General features: G+C 37.8%; 4 protein-coding genes across 4 annotated transcripts in view; 1 reads left to right on the top strand and 3 right to left on the bottom strand.

The window, feature by feature from the left end:
- Positions 1-27,245, bottom strand: part of nfatc3a (nuclear factor of activated T cells 3a) — a 313,699-nt gene that overhangs the window by 148,878 nt on the left and 137,576 nt on the right. The gene's annotated exons all lie outside the window — the stretch shown is intronic.
- On the top strand, positions 15,401-18,815 carry pstpip1b (proline-serine-threonine phosphatase interacting protein 1b). Its single transcript, XM_020941398.2, has 15 exons — positions 15,401-15,555; positions 15,779-15,879; positions 16,185-16,259; positions 16,495-16,529; positions 16,619-16,725; positions 16,818-16,880; positions 16,973-17,065; positions 17,182-17,227; positions 17,295-17,374; positions 17,619-17,717; positions 17,794-17,890; positions 18,004-18,112; positions 18,201-18,289; positions 18,459-18,577; positions 18,654-18,815. Exons 1-15 carry the CDS (start codon positions 15,523-15,525, stop codon positions 18,783-18,785), a joined length of 1,278 nt encoding a protein of 425 aa, XP_020797057.1. The 5' UTR covers positions 15,401-15,522; the 3' UTR covers positions 18,786-18,815.
- On the bottom strand, positions 18,817-22,088 carry tspan3b (tetraspanin 3b). Its single transcript, XM_055155061.1, has 7 exons — positions 21,912-22,088; positions 21,198-21,389; positions 21,036-21,110; positions 20,842-20,943; positions 20,596-20,748; positions 20,439-20,522; positions 18,817-19,716 (listed from the first exon to the last, which is right to left on the bottom strand). Exons 1-7 carry the CDS (start codon positions 21,972-21,974, stop codon positions 19,624-19,626), a joined length of 762 nt encoding a protein of 253 aa, XP_055011036.1. The 5' UTR covers positions 21,975-22,088; the 3' UTR covers positions 18,817-19,623.
- nmbb (neuromedin Bb) lies at positions 23,716-27,225 on the bottom strand. Its single transcript, XM_020941713.2, has 4 exons — positions 26,093-27,225; positions 24,355-26,031; positions 24,035-24,222; positions 23,716-23,962 (listed from the first exon to the last, which is right to left on the bottom strand). The coding sequence occupies exons 2-4, from the start codon at positions 24,518-24,520 to the stop codon at positions 23,909-23,911; spliced, it is 408 nt and encodes a 135-aa protein (XP_020797372.1). The 5' UTR covers positions 24,521-26,031; positions 26,093-27,225; the 3' UTR covers positions 23,716-23,908.

The raw sequence follows: 27,245 nt of genomic DNA, 5'->3' as shown, positions 1-27,245 counted from the left end.
AATGTAAAATTTTTATTTTATGCATTCTGTAAACACTTTGGGGAAATCCCTCATGTTATTCCAAAGCCTCATGCTATGATGGACATCACACATTTAACACAGCACAACAGGATTGGTTAATTTTTTTTTTACATTTTACAAAATTCTTCCAACTACAATGATATCTCCTGCTGATATCACAACTTTTCTGCTTTACAAACACATAATGCCACACACAAAGACATTGCATCTAAAAGTTTAACAATATTATGTGAGACAAATGCTCTAGCATGCCCTGCCTCCTCCCTCATCCTCCTTTTCTACATCCTGTTTGTCTGCTGACCAGATCAATGCTGATGGAATTCCCTAGACTGGTGAGCACAATGAAAGGAATATACACTGTATATTTCCCCATGAATAATACATTTACTCCGAAGCTCAGTGATGTGAGTGTTACCAATGTACAATAGTGGGAAATGGAAGTTGGAAAAGTAAAATAAAAGCTACATGATTTATCACCTGCTCTGTAATTTTATTCTGCTTGAACTAATGTGAAAGGTATTTTAGAGGTAATGCAATAAATGTGCATTGATTCCAGTGTAGTGCAGATGCTTGCCTGTTTTCTACTAATAAAAGTTAATATCTAAACTTGTAAATACAATTCCATGGCTCTAAAAGCTGCAAAGGGGAGTCATTTAGGTATACAAGACTACTACACATCAAGTATTACCTTGGCTAAATGGCCAGTGTTTTTTTAAATATCACATATGACTAAAAGAAGACATATTGTGTTTGAGCCTGCTATATAGCCTAGTTATAATCTATGACGCCCATGGACCACTGTGTTATGATTTGCAATGTTCATCTTAATAAAAGAAACAAGTCTGCTGACTTCCAAGTTGGAAAACGGCGGCGCCCAATGGGAGCAGATATCTGTAAATAACATCACAACAACTGACAATGAAAAACAGATGATCAAGTTTTTTGATTTGTTTCAAAATGATTACATGACGCTGCCAAATCTTACGTGTATCTCCAATTATGAAAATAATTCTAATAAATTCTAGAATGAAATATGCACAGAGCAATGGACATACAGCAGCAAAAATGTGTGTTGATCAGCAATATGGTGTCTAGAAAATAACTTAATAATAGTAACGTCAAAAGGGTAAATGAGAAGGGGATACAGGTTACAACATGGTTAAAAGCTGCTTTAAGCAGTGTCATAATAATTGAAAGAGTAAAAGCACGCAAAACAGGAGCTGGGGGGTAAGTTTTATGGGATATATGAGTAATAATAACCATCTTAGCCCAGACATTATATATATATATTATAACTCAGATGATGGTACATTGTAGAATTGATTCAAATGCTGATAAGTGACTGATAAATAATATGTGTCACAACTGCTGGAATGCAATGCATATTTTCTGATATTTTATATGCATTTATTCAATTATGTAATTTGACAAGAATTTACAACTTTATGTTGAATCTTGGACAAAATACAGGTAAATAAAAAATAATTTTGACATGTCAAATTGTTCATATATTATTTTCTAGTTCTTAATTAAGATGCTCTTCACCGTACTACACAATCACACCCAACAAGAAAACCACAGAAGCAACAGAATTTAAGTGAACAACTTTACAGGTCCTTATTTAGCCAACCATCAATGATCTCATTACAACATTAAGTTTACATTCCCACAAGTGTTACATTGAATATTTCAAATGACCTCACAGTTTATCTTAATGTTCAAACTGTAAAAATGGTGTCAATATGCACCATACAGTAATCAACAACATTACCATTAGCCACTGATCACTGCTGTTGTGGTTGGGGTGAAGGCCTTTGTGCCATCTTCTGACAAACACTCTTCTAGGTAGTTCTTGGCCTCCGCACAGCCAGTGTGAGTAAATGGTCATGATGATCAATATCTATTTCCTGTGGTGTCAGATTGCAGAATAATGTTCATATTGAACCATTGTTTCAGCAGACTCCCACCAACGCTTTTTTCTTAAGCCTCGGACGTTTCCGTTGCTGAAGGAGAGAAAATCCCTACAAATCAGATTAAACAAATGATTTTCAGGCAGGCCATTGATCATCCATCTCTTGGAGCTGACCTCACCGGGAGATTGTAACACTACAGTCTGGGCATCTGAGAAGGGAATGTGGCCCTAATCCAGTTTGTGATTCCTGTTTATCCTGCATAGATCAGCAGTGTTAATAGGTGGAAAGTCTTTATCACATAGAGAAGAGGGAAACCCAAGCTAAAACACAATTTAAAATGAATGAAATTATTTAATTCAGAAACCGTAGAATAATTGTAAAAATCAACATTGGTAATGCATTAAATCTAATTCTGCAGATCCTGTTTCTAGAGATGGGGAAGAACATCTTTACTATTAAAATACTTACTTTACTAAGAAATGATAAAATACAGATATTTCTCAGCATTGTGGAATTCCCCTTGGCATATTAATCACTTTTCACACCCCATGTTGTGTTGGTAGCTGTTATGGCATCGGTTGTTCCAGTAATCTTTTTATACCATAAACCAGCTCATGTAAAATGCATTTCTACATCAGTAAACTGTGTTATTACCCTTATGGGAAACAAAAATGCTTGAAGTAATGTAAAGCACTAGTGAGTCAATCAATGTACAGTGTGTGGTAAAAGCCAAAATGGGGGAGGTGCTACTACTAAAAGCATGCCCTTTTATGTTTTAATCAATGTATGGGTGTACTGGCCATCCTGTTTAAGACAATAAAGTTGTGGATTACTTTGAAATACTGTGTTTTCTATTGACCACTTGTGTTTATGATGCGAGTGGTGGAGGCAGGAAAGTTCTGGTCACCTCGTCAGGGCATGAAAAACACTAATGCATTGTAGCTGTTAATGTGGAGTTATGTGGACATTTAGATACTGACCTACAACCAAGAATATAGTGCTGAAGATAGCAATGCCATTTTTCAGAATAAACACATTCTCACAGGTGACTGCACTCTATGGGTGTTTGATTCCCCATACAATAATCTTTAGTTACAGCAGTTAGAACAGTTGAATATTCTGTTATAACAGCAAAGGTTCACTTTATTGTCCCCATAGGCAAAGTTGCATGCTCTGCATTTGAGCCAGCCTTAAACTAGGCCTATCACAATTATTACTATATCAACTTATTGTTGAATATACGAATGCTGGATCAAAAGATTTTGGGGCTCAGTATTTATTGTGGCTGTACTTCTTTGCAATATTGAGGATTTTTTAAGATTTGAGCTTCAGAAGACTACACTACTGTGTAATTATTGGTTCATTCTGTTATTTATTTGTTGCAGCTCATGCATTTTAAAGATACTTAAAAAAAGTTTACTGGGATTATCTTGCTTTATTGTTACTGCATCAAAGACATAAAGTAATTTCAGTATTATCATTTATCATAATAGTTCTCTGTAACTTCAAAATTTGTTATTGGAGCAGACCTATCTTCAACACCATAGGGGCAACCTGCCATTGGCAATGACCAGAGAGTAACGCCTGGGGACCCTTATCCAGATCTTGAGCCAGGAGGACCACCTAGCTGAACGATGAAACTTAGTGCATGTTTATAGATTCATGGAAGGTACCAGAGCAGTAGGGAGCAGAGAGTAGGGAGCACATGCAAAACTCCACACAGAAAGATCCCACTCCCACACTTTGGGAATTAAACCAGGGACTTGCTGTTGGCTTGGAATTCTGACCACTCTGCCACCATGCTGCTCTACTGTGCCACTATAATAGGTTGTCAGCAGTCTCAGTTGACATAAAGATTTAGACTCATCTGCAGAGCCAGCTCTCCTTTGTACTCCTCCTGATTCTATTTTATTTCCTTCACTCACATTGCGTCCTACCTCTCTGTGTTCTCTCTTTCATACAGGAAGTGTCGAGTTGGGCCAGGTTATTTCAGGCCTAATTGGGAGATTGATGTTGCTCCCGAAACCTGGCACCTTCACATGCCTTTCATCCTCCTCAGTCACTTCCTCCCAGCGTGCCAGAGCCAGACATGTGGACGGCACGCTGAAACACATACAACTGTCCTTTTTGAGGACTTCATTCTGACAATGCTGTGATATCACAACAGGAAGTACAAACCTGTGCATAACAGTGGTGTTTGATGGAATCTATCAAAGGGAATAAATAAAAAGCAGTCAGCCTCTAGGCCTTATTACTAATAATGTGTATACTTCACCATGTTAGAGGGAAATCTATAACCTAAAACTTAGAGCCACTGGACAACATAGTGGCACTAGACAAAAACCAACCATGCATGCCATACTCATTCATGCCATTGAAGAATGTAAGGAATGATAAAGAATATGGGGATTTGTGACGAGCATTCTGATGTTATGCTGTTTTTTACAGTGCCATGCATTCTCAGTAGTTAATAATGGAATGTATTATTTTTCTTAACATAATATGTAATAATAATCATATTTTCTGCAGAGTTCAACTGGACATAACCAATGCTCCAACAAAATTATTAATTACAACATTGTTCTAAAAGTATTCAATATTCAATAAATCACTGTATGACTCATTTTCATTTCCAGGATTTCACATAATCCTAGTGCATTAATCCTCAAAAAAAAAAAAATCAAAAAAAAAAAAATCACAAATTTCACATTCTGGCGATTGACTCACAACACTCAAACTACTTTAGTAGCCACATCTGTCCTGGGGTGAGACTGCCTGCACCCATGGCACACCAAACCAGCACCCTAACAATCACACATTCATACAGGTAGGATAGGTGGGCATTTTTCCTATGTTTATTTATATTGAACGGACGTTTCCTGCATGCAGGCATTTGTTTGTGTAAAGCAGAGACTTCTGTTGACCAAGACTTATAGTTTATGTTTATTCAAGCACAGCCACATAACATACAATTGTGAAATAAATACCCCATACAGGGCGCTTCAACTCTGAGAGCCCATTGGCTAGAGCTAAATGCCCAATCCGTGACTAGATAGGCAGCTGAAATTACCAATTAGTTTACCAATTGGCTGCAGCGGATTCGATTGGTTTGTAATTAATTCTAGTTACTGGCCCGTAGAGCAGGACGGATGGCGCCATGCCTTTGTCCTACTGACACACTATCCCACAGAGCTGTGCCTCAAGGGGGGGCAGCGGACATCAATACAGGCCTGCAGCGCGCCCGCTCTCACCCCCGCTCTCACCCCGTCTCTCACCCCGCTCCCACACAGACACACACTTGTACATGGACCCTCTGAAGCGCTCGGCTGATTCCGGAGAAACTTCAACCGCCTGAGAAGGTGCTGACGACAAACAAAGACAACACAAATCTTATGTTTCTAGACCCTGACCTCTGTGTGAAGAAACAGGCTGATACATGAAGAGGTCGTGGATGAAACACAGCTGTCAGAAGCAAGAATTGGGTTTGAGCAAGGCTGCAGTATAGTGCAAATACTGTGAACTGAGAGAAAATATTCCTGTTAGTTTTGCAAGGCGTAATCGTAAATACATGTTAAATGTTTCAGAAAGCTGATAAAAATGAAAGTCTGATTTTTTTTTTATACTGGTCATTAGGCCCCATCATGATCGTCACTATCATCATCACCAATCAAACCACAATTCAAATGTTGATGTGTGGTTTATTGTAGAATAAAAAATGTTGTGCATATGGCAGGTCATGTGGCTCATTGATACCTCCCACATTGAAGGTCAAGACTTCCACACCAGGAGCAGTGAAAAGAGCTGCTGAAACAAATCAATGGCTCAGATAAAAATACACCGCACCTCAGCTACTTCCCTATATAACAACACCGAGACTCACAAACACTTTCAACAAACGACTTCAACGGCACTACAAATGATCCTGAGATCCTTTTAATGAAAGTGATATCAGGGCAAGAAGCCACAGAGGCGACGGTTGGCTTTTAGGATAACCATAGTGTAATGAAAGACTATTAAAAAGATCATAACAGATTAACAAGTGAGGCCGGGATTGTCGCTCTAGTCTAAACTTCATGCAATTAAGACACACTAAAGAGGAGCGGATGGAGGTGCAGTTACAGTCAGACAATGGTGAAGAGGTGGAGGGTACCAGTCAATGGGACAGTGATAAGAGCCAGAGTAAAGTCTGAGGCAGGAATGAACACAATGAAAGACACCAGTGAGTGATTTATGTGGTCTCAAAGAGGAGGGGCAATTGAGACCCGAGCTACAACACTTTCCAGTTTATAGTGACAAGTGTGTATGCAATAGTGAAGACAAATCAATAAGAATGATAGAAAAGACTTTTTGTAATAACTTGTTTCTAATAATAAAAAAGATACTGATTGCAGAGATTTCTTTATTTAAAACATTTCTTTTACCTGTTTTTAGATGGGGCTGTAAAATGAATCAAAGTTTATGATGTTTATTACTCTATTAAATCACAAAAATTGTGTAACTGAAAACCCAATTAACTACCTTATATTCAAAATGATAAACATGTGTTTTGCTCAAAATCTGGAGCGCAACCACTTTCTAATAAACATAAACATTAGATTTAAACATAGACTTTATTGATCTACAAGGGAAATGATTTGGACTCAATAGCTCACACATCACTATATATATAATTATAAGCAAAAGTCACAAAACATTACCAATTATATACTGTATGTTAGGTAAAAAAAATTCTCAGGTTGATTTTTTACATTGATTTCAATTAGGACTAAAATAATTGTGGTCATTAAAGCATATCATAACTTTGACCATAATTTAGCAGCCCTATTTTCAGATAAGTTGGTGCATTGCATGTAAATTGTCTGTCTTGTTCCAGAAAATGAATGAGCAACACATCTGATCTCACCACACTTCTCATCATCAGAAGAGACAGATGAGTGAAATCACTGCTGCCGAGTTAAAATCAATGCCTTTCCTATCTTTCAAATGAGACAAATACGGACATGAAGACAAAAACTATGCTGACCCTACATCCCAACAAGAACAGGCAGACATATTAAATTGCTTGTGCCATAAATTGCACAAATGGCATTCATCTGTGACAGTGGGTGGTGCCTCTTTGTCCGGTTATGTATTCAAGGCATAAATCATGACCATGAAGTAGGAAGTCATCATAACAAATAGGGCATTTATTCATGAGGTTAAAGGGCCACTGTGCAATTTAGGCCATTTATTTAATCATCTCAAATGTATTGTTAGGCTTACAATAAAATGCTTGGCAGATTTTCAAGTTATGCCAGATTCAGGAAAAAAAAATACAAATGTAAAAGGACATGGCAAGTTAATCAGAAGCCTAAATTCTATGTTGAGATACACTTTTCAGAGTTTGGGTTCAAATAACAAATAACTGACCCTAAATCACCAATGACCTTTAAAAGTCACATAAATTAGTTTTAAACAGACTCAACACTTACCCAGATTTAAATTAGGACTAACTCTACAATAGTTCTAACAATAAATGTTGTAAAAAACAATCTTGTGTGGTTATAAATGTTATAAATGTTGTGGTTATAAATTAATAATAAAATGTAGTATGAATTATATTAAAAGGTCTTAGAATAATTTCCACTTAAGAGATATAAAAATAGAGAGGATACTGAAATGAATCCACATCTATAATCTGGATCTCAAAATGGTTAGATTAAACAGTGTCATAATCAAGGCTAAACTTTGCTTTATTTTTCTCTTCTCATAAATCTTTTTAACTAACTGGGTGTAGAACAAATGGGTAGAACAGTCCAGATACTTCCACAGGAAAAACATGTAGGGCTGTACCACATTTTGGGAAACACTGTATTATAACAACAGACAAAACCACAATCAATAGATACAGTATGTCAACAAGAATCAAGCAACCGAGGGTTAAATACTCACACCATATAGTTAATGTTGAATGAGATGTCCCCATTTCAGTGTGAGTGTGTGGGAAGAAGCTCAGACTTGCAGAGGGAGAGAGAGGACAGGGGCAGAAGACCAGTTTGGGGTGCTCTGAGCATGCCTGTGGCAAAACTCCGTCAGATATTGTTTGTGTTTAGCGGTGAGGCCTTATGAAGTATTGATGATGCTCTCTGAAACACTGCTATCACCAGAAACAGGGAGGAGAATCAGAGCATAGCAAAACCGCTTCTCAGCTGCTCTCCTCCCTTGTGAGAGCCCTCCATTAGCTCCAACTACAGGGCGCACTCCGGCACACATCTGTGACCACTGACAGAGGGACAGAGAAAACAGTAGGAACCTGCTTTTATATTTACATGTTATGTAGCTAATGATGTAAATTAAAATGCAATGGTATTTTATGAAATCAAATTAGTTCAAGATATCCATCTTTAAACAATGCTAGTGCAATAACACACACAGCTACAAGGTTTTAAGCAAAAAGAGCAACACATGTTTAAATCTGACGACTAAATGACTATGTAATTTACTAAGACCTATTTACACACAGTGAGAATCCATAGAAAGCAACAGTAAACTAGACGAAGAGGTACAGGGCCACACCACACACACAAGCGCACACAAATGCACACACACACACACACACAGACACACACATACACACACACACACACACACACACACACACAAACACACACACACAGACACACACATACACACACACATATACACATAGTGTAGCTGATCTTCTTACAGGGCCTGGCTGTCTGTAGGCTAACCACAATCCTGCTCCCTGCAGCGCTGACCGCAAACCAGTCAACAGAGGCACGCTGGGCCTTATCCTGGATGACACACCGCTCGATAATCATGCACACCACCGCATAGCACAACAGCACTGTATCTGTGATACCTGGGTCTGACTGGCTGCAACAACAGACACACATGCAAAATATTGACACTACTCAGTAGATTTCCAAACTTTCTGGTTAATAAATTGTGAAGTTTTATAAATCTTTCTTAAATCGCAAGTTTAAATACCAGAATAAAGCTCTAGGCAGTAAACTGTAAAACTTAAGATGGAAAATCTCAACCAAACAACTGTGAGCCATCTGTCTTTGTGGAATACCGTAAAAAGCAACCTGTACTGTCCTCAATTTTACCACACCAATAAAATGTCTGACGCATCAAGAATAACCAACTACGTAATGTTCACAGCAAATCACAGAGAAATACTGTCAAATAAGAGTCAATGTCAACTTCAAATGATGTCTTTTGATTATTATGCATATTTTGTTTTACCATTCAAAGTAAATGTCTATGTTCTGCTTTAATATTATGTTTTTTAATAATACTGAATGCAAAACAAAAAACAATATTATTTACCTGTAAAATAGCAGAGAAACATGAGTTTTCTGTGTGGTGCACATAAAACCAGCAGCATGATGGTAACTCCTCTCAAGCCTGTGACAGTAAACAGAGCACACATATGAAAAGGATAGGGAGAAGGAGTGACACGTTTGTAACTTAACAGCCCCATCTAGTGGTATAAAACATTTATGGTTCCTTCCACAAAATTTTACATTTTGAAACAAACTTCTTGAGCGTTGTTTCGCAAAATTAGAGTAGAAGACGTTTGTAATCTGAAATTTTCAAGTCCACAAGAGGTCATTGCTATTAACTCAACTGATAATTCTCACAAATAAATCTCCTACGCCACAGTCTGTGTCTAAACTTCTATGGAGTTTGGAGACAGGTTGACAGATTACTCAAGAAATTCTTGCATAATCTGTCAATTTGGTGTATTCACTCCTATTAAAGTCATGGTTGTGTCCATAACACCTTGATGTTGCCTGATCTTGCTAAAGCTAAGCAGCGTTGAGCCTGGTTAGTAATTGGGAGACCACTGGGAATAACAGTGTAACAGACGTCACAGTGGAGTACTGGGTGAATGAATATTGCAATTGATGCTTTAGGTGTCTTGAAAGATGTACATTATTATTAAGAAAAAAAAAGTAAAGTAACATAGCTGGAATAATCACAAATATGGCCAGTCCTATTTGTCTTGCAGTGACTTCCTTTTGGAGCAGACCATTGAAGGCAAGGCAACATCACTACCCTTTCAGACAGTCCAAACCACTTTAGCAAATTAGCAATCACTTCTTTTTTTTTTATTCCACATACACACACACATACACTCACACACAGACATGCACACACACACACACACCCTCACACATGCACACACACACTCACACGCACAGATAGTGGTCTACTACAGAAGCAGATTGAGACTCCAGGTTACTGCACATGGACATGCATCTGCACTCACAGCACAGACACCAGGGGCAGTGAAAGGCCGGGCCATCAGAGACCACACTCACAACACGCAGCTTAGGAGTGAATAGGAGTGACAGGCCGAGGGTGAGCCTGGAGGTGACACATGACGACGTGGACAGAAAGAAAAGGAGAGAGGTGAAAAGAGTGGCCAGGGACAGACAGGACCGGAGGTGTGAAAAAAGTCAAGTCAAAAGTGGACAACAAACACCTATGTCTCAAAGGAATCACACAGCAAATCATGTGCGGTGTACTGGAGAACAGAGGAGCAGTACATACAATGCTATAAAGCCTGATTGTATAGTACTGTTCATTGTCGATTACATATTACAGAATTATAATAGGAAACCATGTTATTCTACGTTCTATTATTGTACCATTTGTCAATAGTGTTGGTGTTTTCTTTTTCAACTGTATTTTGTCTTATTGTGATTACCAAACACATTATCAGTACAATTTCTATGCGTAATCAACTAAATATTTTAAAATTAGCATCAATGGAGCCCAGAAGGTAAGGATATATTCAACGTCCACAATAACCACATCAACACTGGAGCTAAAAAGGGACTAAACTCGGATCTAAACCTTGACCAGATCAGTTCTAACACAGTACTAGTACAAGACCAATCCAACTCTACATTGGGTCAAACTGGTCCCAAACATTTCCCCCATTTCCCATGCATTTTATTATTATCCGGTATAGCATAGCATGTTTTTTTTGTACTTGCATGCAGCTATGGGTTGTTTGTATCTGTTGTATGTTTGATGGTCCACGTAAAAAAACACTGGACCAGTGCACGGCCAGATTGATTAGACATGAGGCTCTTCTCTCTAATGCAGTGGATTAGGACAGCTAATAAATGTTTCATAGGAGCATAGGCGCAGATCAAACATGAGAAAGGCCCCTGGCTGGTGCTGGGGGTCAGTGTGACAGCTAACCCCTCCTCTGTTCCCTGGTTCTCCGCCTACCCCAGCTGTTGGCTCTCAGCTGTATTATGACAACCGCTGCAGCCCGTCTCCGTGGCAGCTACAGGCCGTGCCCCCGTGAGCACACATCATTAGCCTCCATCTGTCAGCCTATTAACAGGTTGCTCTAATGTGCCCAAGGACTTCCTTCATTCCTACCCACTGTGAGACCATGTTCACACTATGCAAAGTTGTTTTTTAAGGTTACTCCATACTTTAGTTACAGTGTTTAAATACACCTACTCTGTCCTATTTCCAGGGAAAGAAAAATAGAGTATATGTAGAGACTCGAATCTGTTATTTACCAATTAAATGCAGTCTCTTTGCAGTGCTGAGTCAGTCCAAAGCCTGGAAACATAGAAAAGCTTAGGAGTAGGCCCTTTTTGTCAATACAGGCATTCAAAATGAGTTTTACCGTTAACTAAGATAACCATTCCATTGTCAATAAGTCAATAGCAACATGTTAAAATAATTGAAAAAGCAGGGTTCATAAATTGAAGAAAAGTTGTAGTATAGTTCATGAAACTGAAATTTTCACTTGTAAAAATAAGTGTGTTTATCTGGGGTATGATAAATTTGTTGTAGGTTACTTTATGATGATTATGTGAACATATATGTATAATATCATGGAAAATACAGCTACAGCTGAAACTTCATTGTCGATACTGCTGCACCTGCCGATATCAACAAAACTCATCTATTGATCATCCCATAACCTGTACACTGTATATCTGAACATGAACAGCCAAAATACCATAACTTCAAGTTGAATTTACCATCTGGTCTTGGTCCCTGGTTCCTTCTGTCGGAGATCTGTTCTTTCACCTTCTGTTGGTGTGTCCCCAGTGAAGCACTGTGGCCAGAACACACTTCTTCTCTCAGATGTCCCAGAAGAATAAGGAGAGACTCAGGACCTGGTGTCTGTGGTCATCAAGGGATTAACACAAAGACACAAAGGAGAAAGTGTGAAAACTGGTTAAGTCAAATAAACTTTTGTACACAAGTTCACAGTCATTTTAAATACTTTACAAGGAATGACTATTGATATATTGCTATTGACAGGAATAAGCAAGATTAATGATATGGCACAATGTGTGAGATGGGTAAACTTTGATCAGTTCATCAAAATAAGCCAATGGTAGAGCTGAAAGCTTTAAAAATATATTATTTGAAATAGGGGTATAAAGAAGGGGTAAACAATATTCTGCAAATCTTTCTAGTTCACACTTGTATTTGGTTAAATCCAACTATCACATGTGCAGGGGTCGACTAATAGAATGGGAAATGTATTTGTGTTTGAGCATTAAATCAATATTGTCAATCTCCCATGATTTTATTTTTATGATCAGATCACTCAGCCCTAACTTGCAATAGAAAGTAGATTTTATTTAGTTTTTAAATGAAAATTCAGATCAATGTGCACATTTCAAACATGTCTAAGGAGAATTGAGAGAAAACAAAAATATGAAATGTTGAACTAACATTTCTGAACATGTATGAAAAGGTCTATCTAAATTACAGACTTAGCAGGTCACTGTTAGCAGGTCTTAATAGTTTGCTGTCACCATTTCAGTTTCTTTTTGATTGTATTAAATATTGTAGCCATTGCACCTTTGCTTTAAATTTAAACTTGTAGAACATAAGTATTTAATTCTGATGTCATCTTACCTTAGTCATACACCCGACAAGCATAATATTATGACATTAGATTTTTTATCATTCATATTGTTTGACAATTAGTAAAATTAATCATTTAGCTTATAATGAGCAAAAGTGTGCGCCCATTTTGCATCTCATGTAAAAATCAGGGGGAACTGATCAAGAAAAATCACAGAATGCACAGGGGCAACTATAGACCAAAATGCCATACTGCTGCTTTTCGTAATATTCAGCTTTATTTTGTGAGACTATGAGACTTTGAGCCCACCCACATACAGTATGCACAGGACAAAGTAATAAAAGTATTGTGAGGCAGAAAGATGAAGTGGCTTCTGGTGGCGGCGGTGACACTGGTCTGAGCAAATGGGCTGCGTGGCTGCCGGTGTAACTCTATCTGTGGATGGGGAATACAGCAGTGGTCGGGTAATGGAAAGGTCATTTAGCCAATTCCCAAAGGTGGGGGGCAGCTCTGACACGACTCGTTTGTCACAGTTCGATAAATGCCACTCCAGGGGTGAGACAGAGCCAGGGTGTGTGTGCAGGACTGTGGTAAGACATAACAAAAAAAATAACATGATCGTTAGGCAGCCCCTCTTTTAGCTGGGGCAACTGTCCAGGGTATATTCTGTCTAAAGTGCTTGATTTGGGAGAGTTTAGTTGAAAAAATAGAAAGCAGTTAATCCGGTTAATTAAAATATATTTGTATAATGTCAGCTTAGACAGGATGTAAGTTCAGTTGTTGGGGGACAGAGGCAGAGCATGCCACAACTGATTCCCAGAGCATGTGTACCCGTTTGAAGCCTCAAAAGGGGTCAGCAGTGAGGTCAGCCACCACACAGACTTTAAAACTTGTAAACGCACTGGTCTCCACAGGACAAATGACATTAGCCTCATTCAAGCCCCTACAGACTGAAACAGAACTACAAATCCAATATGGGCCTATGCATTAAGCTTTAACTTTGTGCTCAAACTACCTGTTTCTGTAGATTTGTTTATCCTATCCAGAAAACTGACGGTGGGAGCATTAGCCTTTGAAGGGATGCAAAGAACAGTTAAAGTGACATGCTTTGAGGGGGCATTTTACATTAAACTACAATATGAAACAGATTCAATAACTTCCACTTACTGTTTAAAACTGCAGAACTAAAAGTGAAATTTCTCCATAGCAAGCAGATTTCCATGTGGTTTTGCATTGTTAGAGAATAGCTGGCATATTTTTAACCCTACAAGTTTAACAAAAAGTTATTTTTCGAAGATAATTGCAAATAAATATAAAGCTCTGGGCGGAGATAGGGAATAGGTGAAAATGGCAATTTCCTCAGCACTCACGCCTTGAATGCAGGACAGTGCAGGATGACTTAGACATGTAATCTAAATACAATTTGCAGTAAGCTTATGGTGAGTGAACCAAGTTGTAACGTGGTTGAAGTCTGACTAACTTCTGTCGCCGACATATCCTGCCATAGCCTTCTGCTAGGCTCCTGTTTACACTACAAATGATAAATGCAGCAACACTCACACGCACGAACACGAAGTAGAATGCACTAGAGTCCTTCTCAGACTCTAATGCTGGACCACTCTATCTATGGCCCAGTACCATTATGGACAGAACAGAAAGTGGGCCATTTCATAGCAGGTATGTAACACAATAACGATCCGAGGCGGGAGCTAAACATTTTCACACGTCATTAGCCGTTTAGTATTGGACACCATCTTTCCTCTTTGAAAATCAATGCAGCTCATTCACGTGATCCAAGTGTCACCCGTGTCCTCGTCTGTCTGTCTCCTAACTCACCCGTGTGCTCCTCCAGTGCCGTGTAGCTCTGAAACTTTACTTGCTTTATTAAATGTCGCCCTCTGTGGGTCTGTTAAGATTAGACCATCTGTTTCTCTGCTCCTGACCGTCCATGCCCTGGTCTGACCAGAAAGACCCCATACCCTGACAGGGTTTTGCCTTTTGGGGTCATTTACATGGTTCTTTGTCTCCCCCTTGTGGGAACTACTATGTAAACCTAAGAGAGTTCGCTGTGTTTATGCTGTTTTATTAATATTATTTATTTCACTATTTTTGTAATTACTTCCATTTACTGTATGCTACTTTTTGTCCACTGATAACTCAAAAATACTACTGATTTCAAAATGTTCAAGGCCCGCTGATGAGAGTGGCTCCAATTCTACACTACAGACTGTATATACAGTCTATGGTCTACACAGACGTCACCTAATGCTGCAGGCCAGGCCCTACCATTGACTCTATGAAGTTATTGCTGTGGACTTTTGGAGCAATTTTTAGAAACTATTTAAGCCTGTTTGTAGTCTTTGCCAGGACTATTGATAAACTTTCTGGAGAGGCTTGGGCTCACTGGATATATGTTGATTGTTATGCGTTATAATTTAATTCAAACTTTAACACAAAAATATAAGATAGAAGCTCATGAAGTAATATCCATTTAGACTCTCATTTATACCTTTGTTTAGAGTTTGCTCAAGTGTTCCAAACGCTAGACTATCACTAAATGATAGTGAAACCTCTAAAGGCTGAGCTACTGTGGTCAGTGACATCATGGGACAGAGCTCTTCCTCCTTTACACTACAACTCAGAGGACAGGCAGGCACAGCCAGGGGTGTACTGCGCTAGGTTTAGAATCTATTTCATAACCTTCAACAAGTCAATGCAATGGCACCCTTAATGTTTAAAGATGCTTTTTGGGTAAGTAGTACATGTGTATTATGTGATGCTTTGACAGATATTGTTCTTTTTGTTAAGACATAACACTTTTAAAGACTCGTACTATGCAGATCTGAAACGTATATCTTCCTTGTTATGACAGTTTGGCTTAACACTACTTCTGCATTTAATACTCTTGGTCAACTCAAGGACATGTTGCAACAGCCTTTCAAGCCAAAAAGTATTTTCTCATATTTTCTTACAGGGAAGCGATTTGACTAACCATGCCGGCTATGAAGTCATTATCCATAGGCTAAAGGATGGAAAGCAAATGTGCAAAGATGTAGAGGAACTTTTTAAAATGAGGTATCACAAACATTACATTTTTAACCACAAAAGTCAAGAGGTTCTAACACTTATTGGGCTTAGGTGAGCCGCAGGATGAACTAAATCTAAACAGGATTGGACCAGATCTATCTAAATAAAATCAAAACACCACTTTTTTTCCTGTAACTGAAACAACATTTTTAAACAGATCTGAGTTTTTGTCATAGGCTAATTTATGTCTCATGAGTTTTACAGCAAAGTTTTTATTGTTATTTTTGTTTTTGTTTGTTTTTGTTTTTATCCTATGACATTGCCCCTCTTAACTTGACTGTCTTTCACCTTAGGGCATTGGCAGAGGAGAAGTATGGGAAAGAACTAGTGACCATCTCAAAAAAAGCTGGAGGCCTCACAGAGATTGGGTATTATAGATTTTCTTCCTTACCAGAATTACACATTTTAGTGAGTCAGACTCAGATCGGAATGAGACCAAAAAGGAGAACACACATCTACACAGTGACTGGGTCTATGAATAAAATTCCTCTTAATGTACTCATTTCCAGTCTTATAGAGCTTAGTATTATTTATAAAATTCCTGTCAAATACTTGACAGATACTTGATTCTGCCTTTCTGTTGTTTGAATGTTGTTTATACAGAACTCTCAGGGCATCAATGGAGCAGCTTAAAACACGTATGTTATTTTATTATTATTTTTTTTTTTTTATCTCTTGGTATCTCTTGGTTAAAAACAATAGTCAAATTTGATTGTTTTTGGCACAGAAATTGAGAACATTGGGAACTTTCACATTCAGCTTTCTGAAATTTTGAAAGAGGAGGCAAAAAAGATTGAGACATTCAGAGAACGGCAAAAAGAGCAGAGGAAAAAGGTACCAGCTTTGCTCACTACAACAAGGATATAAATAGCTTTTACACTGGTCCAAAGTTGATTCAAAAGGCCCATTTCTGTTCCTCATCACAGTTTGAAAGCATCATGGAGAAGGTTCATAAGAAAAAGGTTTCTTTATTCAGAAAGGCAATGGAGGTAATTCAGATGTTGATTATGTATGTTGATTAATGTGAATATGTGAGGAAAAATAAGTAAAAATATTTTCTCCTGTTGTCTTTCTGTACCAGTCCAAAAAGTGCTATGAGCTGAGGTGCAAAGAAGCTGACGAGGCTGAACAAAATGCTGAACGAAACACAACTGCAGGCAAAAATGCAGAGAAGGTACAGGAGTTAGAACTTATTACATACAACCACACTCGCAACTTTAATTTAGTAATTTATTCAGTGTAAAAATCTACATTCATTTTTTGGAATGTCATGCAATGTGTTGTTTACAGGTTCGCCACAAAGCAAAGAACTTCAGACAGGCAGCCAATGATGCTGGTATGTAATACATCACACTATTTCAAGTAGAGTGTGTGCTAACTTTATGTGCTCTCTTTCTTTTTAGAGAAGGTTTATTTGACCAACATTGTGCACCTAGAGTCAGTACGACAGGACTGGGAGGAAACACACAGAAGCACGTGTGAGGTAGGCTATTATTAGAACAACAGACCTCTAGTCTATATGTGTCTACACTCATCTTCTGATGAACTGAATTGCACCTGGATACACTTAATTCTCACCTAACCACACACCACTTACCCTCTGGTGCCACTTCTATATTTACTTGCTGTGTCTACATCTATGATTGGGAGGAAGTTGTTTGACTGAGCTAAAGGTAACCAGGTTTTAAGCCGTATTTATTGCATTGCATTTGTTGAACATGTTTAAGGTGTTTCAGCAACTGGAGGGAGACCGCATCAGCACACTCAGGTGTGCGCTATGGGACCACTGCAATCACTTTTCAGCACAGTGTGTCAAAGACGATGACGTAAGTTTATCTTTAATGGATAAAAGGTGCTTATTTTGTTTTCTAAAAAAGCTTAATTCTTAAATTCTTAAACCAGCTGTATGAGGAGGTCAGAAAGTGCCTAGAGGAGTGTGACATCGCTAAAGATTTAAACACATTCATAGAGGCGAACACAACTGGTTGGACGCCACCTGGTGAGTTCTAGTCATGGAATTATATATCCATGGTTCTAGAGACTTTTTTTTTTTTACTTTTCAGTGCCCAACAGGTTGTGGCCTTCTCTGGTGACTTTCTCTTGTTTTTACAGGACCCGTGGTCTTTGAAAACTACTACCCAGCAGACATTGGCAGAAGTAGAAACGGAAATGCACATTTGGATGCCGGAGAACAGAACAATGCACCTGCTACAACAAGATGGTAAGGTGTAAGCAACGTCACTAGGCATGAAAAGTAACTGTAATAAGACAATGTGTTTTTTATTCGCAATTATTCTATTTTTCTTTAGGAGCTGTACCCCACAGCTTGATAGAACTACATCGACTGATGAAGAAAGTGCTCGAAATTCGCGGTTAACGCTGACATCAAGTGGTGAAAGTAAGTACTACATGAATGCAAGTACAGGTGCATGTGCACAAAAGAAATACATTATCCTCTACTTACAACCACATAATTTAAACCAAAATGAATCCAGCTCTTCTCATTAATATTGAACTTGTTATATTAGACTTTTAATTAATGTATGCTTCTGTTCTGTCTTATTTAGTTGACATTTTAGAAAGTGGTGGTTATGCCCCTTTACCACTATTTGAACAAAACACATCTACAGCAACTGAAACAGCAGATACAGACAGATGGATTGTCCTATATACCTATATTGCACAGGTACAAAATATAAAATGTTACTGGCGTGTCACTTGTATAGAAATTAATTTAAATTGAGTTTTCTGCTTATTATTAGGAAACAGATGAGATGTCCATCAGAAGAGGAGAAGTAGTCCAAGTGTTGGAGCGAGGGGAGGATGGCTGGTGGACAGTGGACAGGGATGGACAGTGTGGATTGGTACCAGGGAACTATCTGAACAAAATTTGAACTAGACATCATAAATGGCGATGCAGTCTGCTTGATTTTAACATGACTTTTATTTGTTTTCCAATCTGTACATAACATGGTCATACAGTGGCACTAGCTAAACGAGTAGATATAAAACTTAACATCAAATATATTAAAACAGCACAGTTCACTAAGAGGTATTAATTAAATAATGCATTGTAATGCTCTACAGCAAACTGTACAACTTAAATCTCTACTGGTAGATAAGAAACACTGACATGACAATCATTGCAAGTAACACTGAGAAACATAAGGTAGCCTATGTGAATTACAGTATCTGGCAGATATTACAGTATATTTGCCATGATGAATACACCGTTTGTGGCCGGAATCTTTAAAATAGAATTATATGTTGAATACTCTATTTGTTCTCAAGGAGTTTTACAAAGTAAGACATACATACACTTATATTACCTTTTTAAAAGTTGTATAAGTGGACAATTCTTGATGTCCCAAAAGTAGTGCATACCTTCACACATGGAAGTACATTCCAAATAACATCTTTATCCAGAATTTTACATTTAAGCTCTAAACCCCTATTTCATAAGAGTAAGCAAATATTAAACAAATTAATGAAAATCTGCAGTGTCAGTCAGCCGTATACAACTTTGGCTCTGATATTATGAAAAAAATGTCATTAATTTACATAAATAAACCATCCAGTCCGAAAACTCTCCAGTGCTTGCGCCCCTACTTTGTCATGGATTGTGCAAGGTGTACTTGAGTTTGTGTAACTACAGCTGACCTACTGTGGATGTGCGTAGTGACGTTTCCATTTGTTTGTTTGTATTTTGAAGTTCTTGTTGCTGGCTGGATCTCATGCATAACTGTTAGTTGTGACCAGAAGTTCATATGCAGGATCATGACTTCTTCGGCACAAAACAACACAGGCACACAACATGCCCAGCATCTGCAAACACAGAAAAAATTAGGGGTGTGATAAAATAATAACATTTTGTGGCTTAATTTGGTAATTCAGTATCACTATATGCTGCAATGATATACAGTGTAGAGAGTAACAGTTTTGCTTGTTCAGGGAAAGAAATCTTTATGCAATTAATTTTACATATTTTGAGTTCTGATGATTACAATTGTGTATTTTGTATTAAGTTTGTAAAGATAGTGGTTTGACAAAAATACTGTTGTGAAAATGTATTTTGGTTCTAATAAAATTATTTATAGTTTATATAATTGTGATTTTATAGTGAGAACTGAATTGTGAAGTACTTCGAGATTCCCAGTCCTAGAAAAGATACATAAAAACATAAATGTATTTGTGGTTACTTTAATATGTACCGTTTATACAACATATGTTTTGTTTTAATGAAACAAGTTTCTATTTAAATAATAAAATAAGCTTTACCTTACTGAATGAATACATTTTATTAATGTATTATTGTATGCATGTAGGCGCCATAATGTACCAATTTTTTGTTTTAAAGGTGAGGTTTTAGATCCTTTAAGCTTCAAGAACAGTAAGATTTAGCGGTTAAAAATTAGATTAGAATCCTTGTTTGTCTTACTCAAAGTACTGACTGTCTGAACTTTGAACTACTTTGAACTCAGTCAAACTGACTTAAAATAAAAGTACTTTTTCTATAACAGATTTTTGTATTGTATTGTATTTTGTACCTGTATAGATGCAAACGTTAGCGCTGCCCAGATGACATACATCATAATCTCCTTTAATTTCTTCACAACCAGAGCTTCACAACCCTAAGATAAAAATACAAAAATCCTAAAATTAACAGAAAAAACTGTAGTATCTTGGCTTGTGAACTTGCTGTACCTCTTGGTAGAGGTCTCCAGGGCGTGTCAGTGTACCAGTGCAGTTGCTGATGTTGGGCTGACAGCAGCTGACAGGGACACTGTTGTTGTTGGATTCTTTAAACCACCATGTATTCCTCCAGTCAGAGTAGTTATGAATGCCACAGCAGCGAAGCTTAAAGGCACAAATCATAAAACAATATACATTCTGTACAGCATACAGACTTCATAGATCACAATTTTAAGGTGGACTTTTGAGAAACCGTACCTGCCTCTGCACATAGTCAATAGCACGACTAGGAGCATCTGTATTTGTTCCATTGTATTCATTATAAACCTTTTGGATGGAGTGATTCACTTCATCTTCAACCTGACAATTACAAACACGTTTTAGATGTTGCTATGTGACCAATAGTTTTTTCTAGAATAAAATATCATATTTGTTTGTCCTTGTGTATGTACCTTAGCTCTGTATATATAACCAAGAACCACCACTACACACTCGGTGACAAACACTAACAGGAGAATAGCAGCAAACTGAAACACAAAAGTTTGTTCTGTATGATCATCACCATTAGAACTTGAATTAGACACACTAGAATGTAACATAATTTGTTGACTTACAGTTGCCAGACCACAAGAACTCTCGCGAATTGTGGCACAGCAGCCAATCAGGCCAATAATAAAGAGGAGTGTGCCCACTGCGATTATTATGACAGCAGGAATCAGGGTGTAAATGTCTTCAAAAAAGTGGTCATAATCATCATAAGTGATGAACACATATGCTCCAATGTAGCACAATATCCCAGCTGCTGCCTGCACAAAGCAAAATTAGTTAACACTACAATAAAACATGAAATATTTCCCCATTTACAGTACAGAAAAGGGCAAATATTCAGCAGACATAAAACTAGGCCGTCAGTAACCTGTGCCTTCTGAATATATACTTAACTGTTATGTGAGATTCAACTTCTGTTTTTTAATGAACGAAATGCGCTTAGCCAAATTTTAACAACAACAAAAAGCGTTATTCCCTTTATAAATATTGGTTGTTTTCTATGGACAAAGCTCAGTTGCATCTTAAGCATGATGCAGCGATCTCACAACCAGTCGACCCTTTATTATGTTGGATCACATGGCGGTTGCTTTATTGATTCGGGATTCAGAAATATTTATTTGAATATTAGGTATTTAATCGTGTTATTGTTAGTCTTGGCAAGCAGCTAGTCTATCTCCTAAGTGCAGCGCATCTCTGGCGTACTTTGCTAGCTTGCTAACATTATCCCATCATCAGTAGCGTCAGAGGATGCTGCACATAGTTCAACGCTGTTTGCTTACCCAGAATATCAGATTAAGAAAAACCAACACGGTCTTGGAGGATGTAATTCCACACTGCCCCATGTTTCCGCGACTGAGTCACTAAACAACGAGTATAAAAATGCAGATGCACCTGCCCCTTTGCAGTTAGAATAATAAAATGGCTCCAGTCAGTGGCTCTACCCAACAGTAAAGCATTCTCCGGGGTTTGACCAATCAAATGCACCAATCTAAAACCCCAAGGTCACATGGTTCAATGACATCACCATTCAAAACAATGCTCTTCACGAGGCATAGCTCCGTAAGGCTCATGGATATATGCGATGGTGTATGGATGTTAGGCAGGATGGGTGTTAGGTGGTTATATTGCATTAGGCTACCTTTATTGTAATTTGCCCAAACAACGGCGTTGCCGAACAAAAATTGTTTGGCGTAGGTAGGAGAAAAAAGGTCTCATTTAAGGCAGAAATGTATAAGCAGGCTTCATTAGACCACAGGCTTGCGGTTCGGATACTAACTGCCTTATTAATAGAAACGTTTTGAGAAAACATAAGCACTAGCACTAGAAGACACGTCGGCCTCTGGTCTCTGTCTCTCGTGTAGCCTAATTAACACTGGGTGGCAGTATTCCTAGTTTTTTTGTTTGTTTTTTGTTTTTTTCTCTATCTCGAAAAAGCCAGCTAGTGTAGTAGTTAATAATTTAGTAGTAAGCTCTCTCCTAAATTAGCCTATAGCCGCCTATAGCCTACATGCCTTGTAAATCCTGTGAGGACAGAATAGATGACTTCATTAAAGTGAGCGCCTTAAGGTATGCATCATGGCCACATTTGTCTGTGTCAGCTTTGTGTGAAATTGCAGAACAAATTCATTCAAACATATGCCGGGGCTATAGTTCGAGACACCGCATACATCTACTTGTTCAATTTTGTACGAGCTACATCTTTAACGTCTATCCTACTGGGATAAAATAAATGGGCCTAGTAAAATATTGTGGGTTTTCTGAGTCTAGAATGTGATTAAGTCATATTACAAGATGTTCTATAGAGGTTATGCAGATGACACCACAGCCTTTGGAACTTACTGGTGAAATCCCACTTTCACACTAAACAATGTAGGCTAAGCCTGTGGAAGAGCTATTAGGCCTATGATTACAAAAGGCTCTGCAACACTTTATACAATGTGGAAGTTCAACTGATAGCAGGACACATAAAGCAGACTTGTCAGACTAGACTGCTGTTATTATTCAGCCTTTACTGACTTCAAAATGTGTCACTTATACAGAGAAAAGGTTTACTGAAATGTCTGAAAATTATTACGTTTTTTTTCTATCAGGAAACAGACAGTCAGCAGTGTTTATTGAGTGTCTGGGGGCCCATTGACCTACATATCTGGGTCACCTGGACAATTTGCAGTTCCCCACAGGTGCACCATGTATTTGAGAAATGATGATGATAGTGGAATAGTCTGCGGAGTACTCATTTATTCTCCACGTCCTGTTTCATATGTTTCAACCTTTCTCACTTGTTGTTCAAGAGTTTGCATCACCATGGCCTATAATCTCTTAAAGCTGGCACATTGTGGGTGTATTCATATAAATAACAACAGAACATTTTTGAAGTGATGTCTTTGCCCAAGGCAAGGATACATGCCCTCTCACTGTGGTAGGCTATTATTGATCTAAAAGAACTATACTTTATGCATCTGAAATAGGTTTGTACACGCTAGTCTAAACTTATCTATAGGCATTATTTGTTCATAACAAAACAAATGCTACGAGTAACAGACAAGTGTTTCCTTTCAGTTTCCTTCAGACACCAAGATCACAGTGGTGCAAATAATTTTATTACTATAATGTAAACTAATCATGAATAAACTATTGCAACAGACACGTGGCTTATGTGACAATTTAAATAGACAAAGTACAGTAATAAAAAGCTGGAACTGTAGATTTTAGATTCATTAATCTCCTTGAAAACACAAGAAAATCCTTCTCCATGCAGCGTGCTGGGTGCTTCTCATCATTTTCTTTTTTGCAAATAACTTTGTAAAATTTCCATTAACAAATTGGTCTCCTGAAATAGAACAAGTTATAATGAGAAAACCTTGAGCAATATCTTTATATTTCACGAAAATGTGAATCTCACCAAATCTTTTGAGCGAGTTTCTTGCGTCTCCTGCGTCTCCATCTGCGTTTCTAACGCCATCCGCAGAAATTCTTGAAATAGCTGCGCCAGCGCGCTCTGCTCCGCAGGTAGTGACATATCAAGCGCATCCAGACTCTGCGAGGGCAGCAGTGGGGTATCCACTACGCTTTTCTTACCCATAAAATGGCCTTTCACAAAGCAAAATGATAGTGAATCCAATTAACCTAAATGTTGTGGTCTATAGCCTAATATAGCCAACTCGTTCAACATTTTTCAACATTTATTTAGGTTAGTAATTGCTTTTTCATAAAAGTTCTTACCAGTTGCCCACAGGTTTCCTCTTGGATTCACTTTGATCTTTGCCACTTTATTCCTGAGCTCTGTCAGGTCAAAACTGACAGCGGCGGTAATAGGCATAAACGATAATACTACAAGGTAAGCAAATAAGCCGCAATGGCAAACGTTATGGAGTGTAATGCCTTTCATTATTGCGCGCAATCCAGATCCGTCCTCTAGGGCGCACCAATCCAAGTGTGCCGCGCAAAGGCGCCCCTAGCTTTTATACGGGCAGAATTTACACAGGGGTGGGCTGCGTGGTTTAGTGCTAGGCTACATTGTCACGGACATGAGTCACACAGTTTATTGACAGATGGCTAACAAGTTAAATAGACTTATTATTAAAGTAAAGTGGATTATAATAGGCTACAATATTATTATTATGTATAATAGATATGATAGGTCTCTTGGTAGAATTCTTGCAAATTGTTGCAAACCACTTGGAGACTTTAAAGGATGAACAGTTTTAGCCTCGAATTTAACTTTGGAAAATTGAATTGTTTAAGTATTTTTTATAGTCCCAATTAAATTTTTTGCGTCTGCAAAATACAATTCCTAATTGTGTTGCCTATGCTACATGTCCATGTTAAGACATTTCCATCTTGAATCCCTGATCCCCGCTCCTCGAGCAGCCACATGACATTTGGCCAGTTGCAGCATGCTGCTGTGCTCTCCATCAATCCTTGGAGGATGCAGAAACCTGTTGGTTCTTGTGGCTAATTTAGAGCTGATAGGACATGGCGCTTCTTTGTCACTTCAGAGTGATAAAGTTGCAAGCTACCAGATGTGCCGTTGTATTGTGCTTCTCATAACCTTTGATATTCACACGTATATGGAATTAGTTCCAATTGCTACAAAATGTCACTTTAAGATAAAGATATCTGTAGTTTAGATGATAGTTTAATATGATAGTTTAATAATTATAGTTTAGAGCCACATCACTCAGTGTAGAGTGATGATCTACAGTGTAGAGTGATGTTGTGGCTCTAAACTATCATTCATGGGTTCTAAAATAGAAGATCTACCCAATTCCAGTAGCTACTGGAATGTGTCCGGGTGTCACTGTTGCCAGCCTTTCCCTATTTCAACAGACTCTCTACACAGGACTCCTCAAACCTTTCAAATTATCAAATTTACCAATTCCTGTGCCAGATCACGCACACAAGGCCATTTGTTTAGTGCAAAGACTGGCCCATTCTTTGTAATTACAAAATGTTAGAACGTTATAATGTTATAATAGGAAACTACAAAAAGTATGCATCACATCTCATTAAAAGGGACAAGGCTAAATATTTTATTTTTGTAACATTTGTATTTGTTAACATAAAAATGGGTCACATTTATTGCTCAAAGACAATTATTTCAACAGGATAGAATGCTCTCATACAAAGAGGAAAAAATGTGACCCAATCCTAACCAATTTTTACCACAAAAATCTTTTGAAGTTGAGATTTATTGTCATGTTAACACAGACACTTACATCTCTATAAAACATTCAACTAATAGTACAAAAAGCAGTTGAATGTGACAAATGTAACTTAAATAAGTTTCTGAAAAGCATTAAGTGGAACTTGCTGGACGTTGTATTCTCTGTCTCTTTAGGAGGCACCTCATTCTCGATGGACCAACACAAACAGTCCCAGCATGAAGAGAACAGCATACTGCAGACAAGGTAATTAGTTTTATGAAATAAGAAAATACACATTTCTGCTTTCTACTTACTTTAAATTTGGGATAGTCATTCATGAGAATGGTGACAATTCCAATGTATGGCACAAACCTAAACAACAAATGATGGTCTGTCAGGAGTCAGGACATTAGAGAGAGATGTTTCACATCTTCAGGAAGAGTGATTCCCCATGTTCAGTCCTAACACATCATTATTATTTTTTTCTTTTTAAAGATTTTTGAATCATAAGAAACAAATTACTATAATGCACTTTAAGGTAATCAGAAACCCTCTTAAGGTGTATCAGTAAGTGGGGTGCTTGAATTTTTGTTCATTCAAATAAAGTGGTCATTACACTTCTCATTTTCCTAAATATCTTAAGTGCCTATGGTCTACATTGTTCGACAGTCAGTGAATGTGATGAGCAATCGAGCTATTGTGCCTTATAAGTATTCATTTAAAAGGTGACCTTGCTTTGTATTTGAGCTCATAAGTTCATCTTAAGTGGATGAGTAACAGGGTCAGAGACGGATACCCAAAGCATGAGATTAAAAAGGTGTTGTGTCTTATGACACTTAATATTGTCCATATTTTATAGATCATATAGACCTACATGCATAACTACATGTGATAATAACAAACGGCTTGAAATAATACAAGGTCAACTGACCCAATATTCACTTGACCTGTTGCTGAGGTCCTCAGGAAATCAAAAGAGATGATATTTGACCAATTTTTTATGTATAGCACTAGTTCACTAAAGGCAACTCAGAGCCAGGTTTTTGTAAAGAAAGTATAATAAAATGTGCCTTTAAAGATGATTGAATAAAGCACCACTATAAGAAAAACATCTTAGCCAATATTTTTAAAGGCTGTATTCATTTTTAACGATGTAGTCGAACCCATGTACACTATGTACTGTATGCAAGAATGCAATAATTTACGGTGAGTTTGTATTCTTCTTTGAACAGAGGCATGTCTTTCTAACTGCTATACTCTTAAAAACATATGATAATATACATCTCAGTTTGCATTTCTGTGTACGTACTCATACAGATCAGCACAACAAACCACCATACATTATGTCCCTTTGGCTCTAGGGCTGCACAATATGAGAAAAAGAAGCCATTTTCAACATTTCTGTTTTGTATTGTGGTAACTATATTATAATATACTTTTTGGCATAATAAGTTTAGTTAATTTTAA

Source organism: Boleophthalmus pectinirostris, unplaced genomic scaffold, assembly GCF_026225935.1.
Source record: "Boleophthalmus pectinirostris isolate CB_2022bp ecotype Guang Dong unplaced genomic scaffold, ASM2622593v1 HiC_scaffold_19, whole genome shotgun sequence".
NCBI lineage: Eukaryota > Metazoa > Chordata > Actinopteri > Gobiiformes > Gobiidae > Boleophthalmus > Boleophthalmus pectinirostris.
Note: the sequence above shows the minus strand (reverse complement) of the source record. Positions and strands in the feature narration are given on the sequence as shown.

What these genes read in the sequence shown, in the direction of transcription:
- pstpip1b (XM_020941398.2), top strand. Translation starts at nt 15,523, where the DNA reads ATGGCACCCTTAATGTTTAAAGATGCTTTTTGG. An exon ending in AATGGAGCAGCTTAAAACAC is followed by an intron (nt 16,530 to 16,618) that starts GTATGTTATTTT and finishes TTTTTGGCACAG; the next exon opens with AAATTGAGAACATTGGGAAC. An exon ending in GCACCTGCTACAACAAGATG is followed by an intron (nt 18,113 to 18,200) that starts GTAAGGTGTAAG and finishes ATTTTTCTTTAG; the next exon opens with GAGCTGTACCCCACAGCTTG.
- nmbb (XM_020941713.2), bottom strand. Translation starts at nt 24,520, where the DNA reads ATGAAAGGCATTACACTCCATAACGTTTGCCATTGCGGCTTATTTGCT. An exon ending in AGGAAACCTGTGGGCAACTG is followed by an intron (nt 24,223 to 24,354) that starts GTAAGAACTTTT and finishes GCTTTGTGAAAG; the next exon opens with GCCATTTTATGGGTAAGAAA. An exon ending in AAACTCGCTCAAAAGATTTG is followed by an intron (nt 23,963 to 24,034) that starts GTGAGATTCACA and finishes GTTCTATTTCAG; the next exon opens with GAGACCAATTTGTTAATGGA.
- tspan3b (XM_055155061.1), bottom strand. Translation starts at nt 21,974, where the DNA reads ATGGGGCAGTGTGGAATTACATCCTCCAAGACCGTGTTGGTTTTTCTT. An exon ending in GTTCTTGTGGTCTGGCAACT is followed by an intron (nt 21,111 to 21,197) that starts GTAAGTCAACAA and finishes TTTGTGTTTCAG; the next exon opens with TTTGCTGCTATTCTCCTGTT. An exon ending in TAACGTTTGCATCTATACAG is followed by an intron (nt 19,717 to 20,438) that starts GTACAAAATACA and finishes CTGTGTTTGCAG; the next exon opens with ATGCTGGGCATGTTGTGTGC.